Source organism: Numenius arquata, chromosome Z, assembly GCF_964106895.1.
Source record: "Numenius arquata chromosome Z, bNumArq3.hap1.1, whole genome shotgun sequence".
Taxonomy (NCBI): Eukaryota; Metazoa; Chordata; class Aves; order Charadriiformes; family Scolopacidae; genus Numenius; species Numenius arquata.
The window spans coordinates 39812146-39824294 of record NC_133616.1 but is presented as its reverse complement, the minus strand read 5'-3'; the positions used below and the strand labels follow the sequence as shown (position 1 = coordinate 39824294).

At 38.2% G+C, this 12149-nt stretch overlaps 1 protein-coding gene across 1 annotated transcript in view; it reads left to right on the top strand.

The window, feature by feature from the left end:
* The window catches only part of TMC1 (transmembrane channel like 1), a 65317-nt gene that overhangs the window by 20351 nt on the left and 32817 nt on the right, over positions 1 to 12149 (top strand). The window contains exons 5-6 of the mRNA XM_074166398.1: positions 6693 to 6783; positions 8025 to 8106. Coding sequence (XP_074022499.1) covers positions 6693 to 6783; positions 8025 to 8106 — 173 coding nt within the window. The remainder of the gene's footprint in view (positions 1 to 6692; positions 6784 to 8024; positions 8107 to 12149) is intronic.

The window sequence follows — 12149 nt, the reverse complement described above, 5'->3', positions numbered from 1 at the left end:
TTCCAATGAATCAGTATTTCATCTCTCTTAACATGGACATACTGGCAGTCCTGGAGGCCAGCAGGGTATTAAATAACACTATAATTTGCTCATTATTACTGTTGAACTGCTTTTCAAGTGAGCTGTGCCTGACAACAGTTGTTTTGTGTCAGTTTTTAACCAATCTTTTTAAGACTTGGAGAAGTCATGAGTGATCAATATTAATATGACATTTCTTTTTAATGAGTTTTTAGATCTTGGAGACTGAAACCTTCCTGAACTGTTACTGAAAAAATGTGAGCAATGCACTTGAATCCTATTCATTAGCAACAACCTCTGAGAGCTGTAATTCATCCTCCCTCTGTAACACTGAAGTGCCTGAAGTACCATACACCTAGCACTTTGGAAGCTGTAACTCCACACCTAGTATTAATAATTAACTCAGTCTTCTCAGGGACAATAATGCCCAGACCCATGCAACATTTATTAGTTCCTTGTGTCTGTAATTCAATTAATAAGGTTTCTCTGAAGCTTCTTTAAATTCACAGTTAGCTAACGGGGCACACTTTGGCCTATCTTGTGATATAAGTAATTTACCTATAACACGATACCAGTGATTACAAAGCTCAGTTTTGTCGCTCTGCGTTGTTTTTGACACGTCCTCATGTTAGGGAAGCTGCATTACTTCCAAGTAGGTGTGCATACATATATATGTGGGTTTGGTTCTTCTTGTGGTATCTAAAAGACTTCTATGTGTTTAGGACTACTTTTTATTGCTTGATCATTCTTTCTGTCCTCACATTTTATTATTAGCACAAAAGAAAGAGAGTAAAGGATGAAGTCTGCAGGGAGGTACAGATAGAAGTCCTTCAGTGAGAGAATGTAAACTTCAAGGTAGAAGCCTGAATTAGGCACCAATGCAGGTTAGGTGTGGACCTGCTGGAGTCAAGTTCTGAAGAGAAAGATCTGGGGGTCCTGGTAGACAGAAAAATGACAATGAGCAAGCAGTGTGCTCTTGTGGCCAGGAAGGTCAATGGAATCCTGGGCTGCATAGGGAAGAGTGTGACCATTAGGTCGAGAGAAGTCATTCTCCCCCTCTACTCTGCACTGGTGAGGCCACAACTGGAATATTGCATCCAGTCCTGGGCTCCCCAATTCAAGAGGGATAGGGAACTACTGGAAAGAATCCAGCGAAGGGCAACGAGGATGATTCAAGGATTGGAGCATCTCCCTTATGAAGAAAGGCTGAGAGAGCTGGGACTCTTTAGCCTGGAGAAGAGAAGGCTGAGGGGAGACCTTATCAATGCTTATAAGTATCTAAAGGGTGGGTTGAAGGAAGAGGGAGCCAGACTCTTTTCAGTGGTTGCCAGTGAGAAGACGAGGGGCAATGGGCACAAGCTGGAACATAGGAGGTTCCACTCAAATATGAGAAGAAACTTCTTTATGGTGAGGGTGCCAGAGCCCTGGAACAGGCTGCCCAGGGAGGTTGTGGAGTCCCCTTCTCTGTAGATTTTCAAGACCCGCCTGGATGCAGTCCTGAGTAACATGCTCTGACATGCTCTGGGCAATCCTGCTTTGGCAGGGGAGTTGGACTAGATGATCTTTATGGTCCCTTCCAACTCTAAAAAATTCAGTGAAATTCAGTGAAATTAAGTACCGTATTGGATTATATTTAATAAAAAAGATCACGTGTCACAGACATGGAAAGGACATTGCAAGCCTGTTCTTTGACTGAGTGGTGTCAAGTTGTTGCTGAACTTTGGAAGCCAGGAAGCTTGAGCAGAAGTCAGGGAAAGGTCTCCTTAAACTAAAAATCACAGAGGTCAGGAGTAATCCAGTGGGACTAATCTGCTGCAGAGCTGGTGGGGGAAGAAAAGGTGAGGGGGAGAAGGAAAATATATTCTGTTTGATGGCTCCAGCATTGCCTGGTAGTTACAGTTTCTGTATACATGACTGCACATGTTTCTGGCTCATTACCCAGAAGCCCTCTTTCAAGCTCTGTTTCTGCATTGAATTTGCTTTTCAGATATTTCATTAAAACTCTGGTGGGAATTTTCCATAGAATCAAGTTATTATTGAAATTTGCATTTATATTCATGGATGCAGCTAGCAGATAGGCTGCTGTGGGGCACTTAATAAGTCCTTTGTATATTTGCATGTAGTGGGGTTCCCTTGGAAGATTTAGTGTCTCTAAGTGAGCAGTATGAAAATGCTATTTAGAATGTGATTGGTAAAATCCACCACACACCAAAAGGTGAGACAGGCTTGTAGAACATCAAAGGTAACTTGATTTCTTTTATTCCAGAAGTGAAAGAAGAATATTACTCTTTTCTTTCACAAAATTATTTCTTTTTTAAAAAAAGAAATTAATTTCTTTCAACTGCATAATAATCATAAAATCATAGAATCATTTAGATTGGAAAAGACCCTTAAGATCATTGAGTCTAACCATTAACATAACACTGCCAAGTCTACCACTGAACAATGTCCCTAAGCAGTACATCTACACGTCTTTTAAATATCTCCAGGGAGAATGACTCAACCACTTCTCTGGGCAGCCTGTTCTGATGCTTAACAACCCTTTCAGTGAAGAAATATTTCCTAATACCCAGTCTAAACTGCCCCTGGTGCAACTTGAGGCTGTTTCCTCTCATCCTATTGCTTGTTACTTGGGAGAAGAGACAGACACCCACCTTGTTATAACCTTCTTTCAGGTAGTTGTAGAAAGCAATAACGTCTCCCCTCAGACTCCTTTTCTCCAGTCTAAATAGCTGCAGTTGCCACAGCTGCTCCTCATAAGACTTGTGCTCCAGACCCCTCACCAGCTTTGTTGCCCTTCTCTGGACCCGCTCCAGCACCTCAATGTCTTTCTTGTTGTGAGGGGCCCAAAACTGAACACGGTACTCAAGGTGTAGCCTCACCAGTCCCAAGTAGAGTGGGACGATCATTACCCTAGTCCTGTTGGCAACACTGTTCCTGATACAGGCCAGGATGCTGTTGGCCTTCTTGGCCACCTGGGCACACTGCTGGCTCATGTTCAGCTTGCTGTCGACTAACACCCCCAGTCCTTTATAGTCACTCTTCACCAAGGCTGTAGGGCTGCACGGGGTTGTGGTGATCCAAGTGAGGGACTCGGCACTTGTCCTTTTTGAATCTCGCACAATTGGCCTTGGACCATTGTTTCAGCCTGTCCAGAACCCTCTGTAGAGCCTTCCTACCCTCAAGCAGATCAACACTTCCGCCCAACTTGGTGTCATCTGCAAACTTACTGAGGGAGCATTCAAGCCCCTCATCCAGATTGTTGATAAAGATATTAAACAGAACCGACCCCAATGGTGAACTGTGGGGAACACCTCTTGTGACCGGCTGCTAACTGGATTTAACTCCATTCACCACAACTCTTTGGACCATATAGTTTTTTCTACCTTTTTATTAATTATGCAGTGATTATTAACTACAGGACAATCTTGGCTATTACTTCACAAGAAAGGAAAATATTAAGAGCCACAGTTTTTAATGCATGTTTGAAACATCTTCTTGTCATAGTCAAAGATGCATTAATGCCCAAAGTCCTATTAATTCCAAAACTCACAGTGTATTGCAACTAGACTAGAATGCAAATACAGTGTACATGGAAAATTAAAATAATACTCTAAACCTACAATTTGGATTTAGTTGTTTTTTTTCAAGATTTATACAACAAATTTTAAGTACAGGTAAGCAATATTTAAAAAAATGAAAGGAATTGCTTCATATTTCTTTCATGAAACATTAAAGTAGCTTCACAGCTAGTGTGCATGCATGTATCCAACAGGTCTTGCATGTGTAAGTCAGTTGACTTCATGCATGGGGAAGAAGGGATGCAGGGTGAAATGAAACCTCAGCCACTGGCAAAGTAAAACGCAGGGAAGCACTCAGAAGAGTCAGCAGGATTAAACCTGGAGATACAGGTCACCACCTTCAAAAAGCAATATTTTGGTTTGTCCTGGAAAAAAAGCACAAATACTGCTACCACTCTAACTTGAAAGTTTGCTTAATGTAGAGTCCAGGAGGCATACAGGGATAAAATTACTATTTTATTTTTTTTTCCAGAAAACCTTGTAAAAAAACATTGCAAACAAGTGAACAGAAGCCTTGGGTTAACAGTTTAAAATAAACCTTTTTATGACTTTCATTGTGGAAAGATCCTTCCTATTTTGGCTTAGTTTAATTTTATAGTAGAACATGTTGTGGAGAACTTTTGTGTTCAGCTACAGTTGCAAAATATGTTCATATTTGTTATAGAGGATTTTTTATGTGTTAATGGTTGTTTTCTTATTATCCCCTTAAATTTCTTACTTACTGCTTCACTGAAAAAAAAAATGAAACAACTTAAAATTTGAAATCTTCATATTCTGCAACGTAACTGCACATAATTAGTGACTGAAACACAGGTTTTCTACAGCTCTGCAGATTTTGATTTTGGTAATTTTTCATCAGCAAGCTCCAGTGCTTGAATTACCTAGTGACAGAACTGGCAGTAGAAGGTTTTCCTCTTAAGTCGAGACTATGATATCCTGACTTGGGAGACTGGTACATGTCCAGTTGATTCTAGCTGCTTTTATGGTACTGCTCCAGCACCGACTGCTGAGTTTATGAGAAAGATGTCATCTGCTGTTAAGACTGTCTTATATCTCCTCATAGTGCAACAAGATTCTAAGTCATGAGGACAAGGATTTAAAAGGGACTCTCAGATATTAATTTCCTGAAGGTGAAAGAATCTATTTTCTCTGACTTATTTGAGAATATAAAATTTAAGAGTAGAATGTTTTGAAAATCAAAATGAAAGAATGAGATGTAAGCCAGAAATTTTTTTTCTGAGCCAGAAAATCTTTGAAGGACTCAAAGTGGCTTGGAAAATAAAGAAGGCTCAGTCCGTGTCAAAGTTAATTAAAGTACAGAAAGATCAGACTCCAAAATCCAAAATATAAATGTGGTCCAGAAGAGCAGAAGTGAGAATAAGGGATCTAGAACTTTAAAATCAATCCCCAAGGAACACTTTGAAGGGGTGGATAAGTGGGATGTGTGTCTGGGGTGGTGGCTGGGTGTTTTATCTTTTTTATCTGAATCTATGTACGCCTTATGCCATGAGGAGAAAAAAAAGTGATTGGATTGAGATTCATGTCATTGTATGTAGCTTTTTGCTTCTGCCAATCTATGTCTTTGAAGGAGAAAACAGGATCTTGGATGGTGGGAAAAGACATGCTGAACCTGGGAGGTCAGGTGAACTAGCACTGGTCCTGATGCCTCACCAGCTGGGTTTAAGTGAGAGCACTCTGAAGGTGAGAGTGCTCAGAGGACTCTTGAAGAGGGAAAGCTCTCGAAGAGTGAAAGTTAAATTCAGTAGCTCCATTTTGCACTATTTTGGGAAGCGTAGAGCCTTGGTACTGTGAGCTAAAGATGCTGTTGCAGTGATTGTCTAGTGGGGAAAGTTTTTCATAAGTCTTCAAATGGTAGTATGAAGATCAACCTAGGCATTTGGTTACTTCAACTACACAGTATCTTTAAAGATGTTGAGATTTTAAATCATGATTTAGATAGATTATGATGCAACTAATAGCCTTCTTCACATATGATTTTAATTCTCCTTTATCACAACCACACCATTACTCTGCCAATGCCACCATCAGATTTTGTAGTTTAACATAATCTTTTTGCTTCCTTGCATGAAACAGGTGAGCAAAAGATATAAGCATGATAATTAATTTCAGTGAATTTATCTGTAATCCTTCTGGAGAGACATGTATCAGAACATTTTCTCAATAATCTACCTTTTCGCAAGTGCTAATATAATATAAAATGCTTTGCAGTCATCTAGTATTATGATAAAATAGTTATATAGTGTTGTGCATACACTGACAGCTAAGAATTCTTACTCTATTTTCCGATGTTTTAGATCAGGACATTTAGCCTTTAGGGCACATTTTCTCAATAGAGAGACACATGAAAGTCATACTAATAAATGAAAATGAGATGAAATGGAGGAAAGTATGCTTTTGATCTCATCTGTTTATTGCTTTAATCCATGTTCATTATGCCTTTTTAAAGGAATTTAAAAATCTTCCTTCATATTTGTATCACCAGGGTGTTATTTAAGTTCCATATTTTTATAAGCAAAATTTTAGTCATATGGGGACCACTGAAGCTACACTTCTAAGAAATGTTTCCAAGAATGGTACAGTTAGATATAATATATGCAGAAATTCTGAAGAGTTGAATTAAGTCTAGACACAGGGGAACCAAGGCTCTAGAGTACACATATCTCTAAACTAAAAAAAAAAGAGAAAATAATTTTCCCTTAGGTAGCTGGACAAAAATTTATATTAGGTGGAACCAGGAGGACTAACAGTTTGTAAGTGGCACAAATAAACAGCAGCTGGACTGCAAAACAAAGTCATTTGACAACATTAACTGGATGTAGGCAGATCAAAGAGCTCAAAATGCATTTGGATTAGAACAGATAAGTAAAGATGATTGTTCTGTTTGCACTACATAAGATTAGTCTTGTGAAATACAAAATCTCAGAGCTTTTCTGTCTAAAAATTACTAAGGGAACAAGATTATACAAAACTCTATGAGGAGTGAGAACACATAAAAAATTACATTACTATGGTAGAGACAATATCTCGTTTCCCATAGCATTATCTATATCTCTTTTTGCCCTCATTTTCCAGGGAAGCCCAACTTTTTGTGGAAAAGTTTGAAGGTGCTCTTGGAAAAGGAAAAGGAAAAAAATTCTATGCATACAAAGTGATGATGACCAAGGTAAATTTATTATTTTACTAACCTCACGTAATGCCAATGAGGAGCTTTTTGAAGATTATTGCCATATGTATCCATCTTCCAAAATAGAATTCTTCGTCTTTCTTTCCATGTCAACACTTTTATTTCCACTGCTCTTGCATGAGAAGATTTCTATTGCAAGATCACTGTTTGACTGAGACTTGTCATCAAGACATAAAGCAACTCTTCTATGAGTTTGCCAGAGTTTAATATCTTGTGAAAGTTATTTTCTCTTGGTGTAGATCAGGTTTTTCTGTGGACTGAGTCCAAAACTCAGTTGTTCCTTGGAGACAGCCCTCTGTGAAGGATCAAAAAGTGTCTTTTGCCCCACCGCAAAAATACTGGAGGCATCTACAGTGAGCCAAGGCTCTAGGACCACATATATCCTAGAAAAAATATGGCTATGTAGGATTGTCACCAAAACACCAAACTGGTTGCTGAGGACCCAGAGTCCACACAGTATGTGTTCTGGCAAGTTTTTCTTTGGGCTAAATCCTGTGTGGTACCCAGGACTAAATACCCTGTAGCTGTGGTTGTGGATTAGCATGCTAAATCCTCCTCAAGTAGATCTTCTAACTTACTTTTATGCTGTGATACTGATTTTCAGTGCAAATGTAAGTGTGGTAAATTGGGTTGATTTGGGAGATTTACTCCAAGGCACACCTGCCCCAAACTAAAATGCCTATGCAGAATGATGCTAAGATTATTTCACAGGACTACTTGCTATGGCCAGGTTTTCCCAAAGTTAGACTGGATTTCCTGCAAGAAGTTGTGTAGTCACAGATCATAAACATTAATATTCACAAAAAATTATTAGGCTTTCTAACTCAGCTGGTCACACGAAGCTCAATTACAGAAGTTATACTTATCCAATACATAAACTACTGGGTAGAGAAATTGTAATTAAATGACACAGCTTGAGATCCAGATCTGAATTTTCAATAGCAAAGGAAATAACAAATTAAATTCTCAGAAACACATTAAAGGAAGGGATTATTTAATCATTCTTCTTGTGGAATAAATAAGCACTTCACAAAAAGCCAGTAGGAGACATACATCATAACAAACAAAAGGAGATGGCTCTTCATAAACTAGTGCTTCTGTTGCAGTGGGCTCTGCCAAAGGATACTGTGGATGATTAAGGGGTTACATTAGTTCAAGGGTAAACTCAGCATCTGGGCACTGAGATGATGGTGAGTTTTTCTATCTGTGACCCTTTTCAGAAATGGATGAAATTTCAAAGAGATTTTGAGAATTTTAAGACAGCCTGCATACCCTGGGAAATGAAAATTAAGGAGATTGAAAGTAAGTACTTACAGAAGGTAATCAAGAATAGTATTTAGTATCATATTCCTGATGCATGCCAAAATGATAAATTACTTTCTGATACTTTAGAAATACATGTCTGTATTCAATGTGTGGTATAAAATCAATGAGTATTTATTTTTCATTAATATTTATTGAGTTTGATATTATAGCTAGTTGAAAATTTCCTTGAGAGAGTGTTAGTCACCTTACAGATAAAAATCCTCAATAAACAAGTAACAGTTTAGGAGCCAGTGTTGAAGTTAATCCTGAAAAAGTGGAATTGGGATTTGGCTATCGCCTACCTTCAGTTTATTTTTTCTGTATTTATACTATAATTATTTCTGTAATTTTTTTCATCATCTGGAACCTTACATAAGAGGTATTTTGGTGTTATTTCTCCCATTTTTCAACCATATAATACAATACAGAGAAAACAATAGTAGTTCTAGATGTCCTCATATATTAGGTATAAATATAAAAAAACCAGTGTAGTTAGTACTATGAGTATGTTTGGAAGTAGGTTTTTGGCACAAGTCAGTTTTGTGTTTCAGTTCCAGTGATGAATTTAAACTGCAGCTCTCTCCTTGAAGGAAATTTGGCTTAACTGCATGGGTACCTGAGTTAGGCTCTGCCACTGATGAAATGCAGATGAAAGTGCAATGGAAACGGATTTTAGAGAAGTTGCCTTTGGAAGAAGCTGTAGGTTGCATCAAAAAGCAATAACCAGAACAGCAGAAGAATAGGAAACTGATAAATTGTGAATTTTGTGGGGTTTTGGACTGCAACATAACTCTTGAGAAGAATCTATATAATGTCCTTAAGCATATGGTCTACAGACTGCTGGACAAATTATCCTCTCACTTGAGGTGGAGTTTAGAAAGAAGTTGTTGCATATGTGTAGTTAAAATCAAACTCAGCAGCAATATGCACGTGGTCTCTTGCTGGTGTGGACACATAATAGACATCTTGAGGATTTGTGAGAGTGATGTTTCTGCAAGTTTCTGCAAAGGACTAGTCCTCGCACAAGCTGTTCTGCTAGTAATAAATTCCAGCAGACACATTTCTTTCCTTGTAAAATCAGAATGCAAAAATAGAACAAGGTCATTTTTCCAGTCCTGCTTTTATATCCTTTCATTTTTGCTTTTGAAATGAGTAACATTTTTGCTCTCAGCTGGACAGCAAAGTCACATTGGGATACTATATTTTCATAAACTCAAGGGGTAATATTGTGAAGTTTACTCTTTTTCTATTACTTTTTTGTTCAGTGTATTGGTAGGCAAGCTGCAATCCATTTACTTGCACAGACAATCTTCTGTCTTAGTATCAGTAATTTAAGAAGTACAGTTAAACCACAATTTGGTCCAAAACTCTGTAGTCTGGAATGTCCTGATTTCAAGGGAACAGCTCTGAAATACTGCTGATGAAAAGATTTTTAACTCACAATTTATTTGATTCTTGTTAATTCAAGCATTGACTACATCAAGCCAGATAATTTGACACACTACAGTGCCTTAAATGTGATATAAACTAATATAGGAAAAATAAATAACTATTATTCACAATTAATCATTATTAATTCACTATTAATATTGTCATGAGAAGATACACCCCTGTTTTAAACTTTTCATACTGTGCCCTAAAATACAACCTCTCATTAACTACACATTTAAATTTTATACATGATTGCTCTGGTGGAGCTATGGACTAACAACAGGGCAATAGTTAACCATTAGATACTATAATTCTTGAAATAATTTCCTTTCCTTTTCAATCAACAATGGAATTTAATAATAATAAATACAAGAATAAGTAAATCAAGAGGGTAATACAAAGAAGAAGAAAAAGGGAACATACTAATCGCATTTAAACCCTAGAAAGAAAATTCATCTTTAACCTCTGCTTAGTTTTATAAGGACCCTTCTTACTACAGCTCTCTCAGTGGGTCTGATTCTTCCAGGCCACCAGCTATCTAGAAAAACTAGGCATTAGCACGAAGTGCTGGGCTACCTGAAGTAGGCTCCCTGCTTCAAGGTGAGTTTTCTTTCTAGCACAGGGAGGTCAGCTTCAGAATAACAGGCTGTGCTACATATTTGTGTTGCTAATAGGTGAATCTGCTGCTGAGGTTTTGATGTTTAAGAGATATAGAATTTTGTAAGTATATGATGTATTTATATTTAGAAAAGACATGCTTCTTTTCCTTACAGAATAGACATTCAATAATATCTGTGCCATAGGACTTTATGGGGTACACACATTGTTGTGTTGGGACAGGGTGAGCCTCTTTTTTCTACTGCTGAAATTTATATAACTCATGACAATATGCATGCCAACATATAATATGGTGAGGCTGTGATTGCAGGAAAAGATGGCTAAAGTCTACTTTAAAACATGACTGTTTCATTCATACCCGGAACATGTTGCACCCCAGAGTGGAATTCAAAACACTAGTGAAATTTTGGCTGGTTTTGTTTGCAGCTAGTGAAAGCCATTTGTTCCATTTTTCATGTTCTCTGCTGCCCCCTGTTTGGACCTGCCTACTCTGTAAATATGGTTAAGCCAAATTATCTTTATCTGCAGCTAAGATTTTCACTTTTCAGAGGTTGCTCTTATTGCCTCATTGGTGAAAAAGAATAAAGCCCATGCACAGTTTGTGCATTGTTAATTGCAATAACTATACCGATGCATATAATTCCAATACAGTGCCTTAATGCAGGTGTTCCGATGGATGCATGGCGGTGACTTCATCATGGCAACTGATAGAAGAAAACTCTAACTCAATGCATGAAAAGAAGCCATTCCCAAAAGTATGGGGATATTAAGATCTGAGCAAAAGAACTAATGTGGCATGGGGAGGTCTACAGTATCAAAAGTGACTTGAAATCAGAAACTTTCCCAATTTCCTGCACTTCTTTTGAGACCGTAGCATCCCCAAAGGCCATAGCTGCATTGTAATTGAGTAACTGGCATATCGCAGACAGACTGACTAACTCAAAGTCTCTTGTTTTATGCCTCTGCTTAGACTTCCCAGTATGTAGGCCACTGCTATGATTGGCTACTTCTCCATGCAAAATTTCAAAATTATGTTTTCATTCTGAACTGTGAACAAAGCAGGTTTTGAAATGCTGAAATCCTTGACAGAATGGCTTGTTCATCCTTTTGCACAGCCCTTATAAATGCATTTTACCAACTGATCTCTGTTTATACTCTGGGGTTATACCAGTTTAAGTGTATTAAATTTTCTACTGATTTTGTTGTTACAGTAAAATGTGCCTATATATGCCCCAAATTACATCAGTCATGTTAACTGCATTTAACAGAATGGAAGGATCTGTTACAAGGCACTTAAAACAGGGTGGAAATACTAATGTAAACTGCTCTGACAGAGAGATTTACTTTTTGTTTGCCATCAGAGTGTAACAAGCTCCTTATCTAGCCTGTGTGACAAAAACCTGTTGAAATTTCACTTTTTTTCCTGTGAAACACTGGTAACGGAACTGAAATCTGGTATTTTGCTAAATCTGACAGACAGGTGAACCTAACTGCCAGCTGTCCTATATTCAGCAGAGTGGTGCTGCAGCAAGATGGGGTTGAATTTGAACTGTTATTTCTGTTTGGCCTGACTTGCAGAGTGTTGGTCAAATCAGGTCCTTATTGCTCACTGCTGCCCCTACAGCCTCCTCTTCACACAGGTCTGGTCAGGGGTCTAGAGCAGGTGGAGAACAAGGCTTCATCTGTGCACCCACTGATGGGACTGCCTCCACACCTGGGTGCAGGTGGAACATATAAATAGCAAAGTAAGGGAATAAAAGGGTACAAACGCTTTCAGGTCTTTTTGTTCCGCCCTGGTGAACAACTCTGGTGAGCATTCCAATAACAGCACTTACAAGTACTTTGTGCCCTGAGAAAGACTATCCCCACTGTCTAATTCTGTGCTGCTTCCTGTTAAAACTGGGCTGCTGCTGGCTTAGCATGTCAAGAATGCTTATAATCCATATCAGAAAAAAAATAAATTAAAAAAAAATTGTGATTTGCTCTGAATC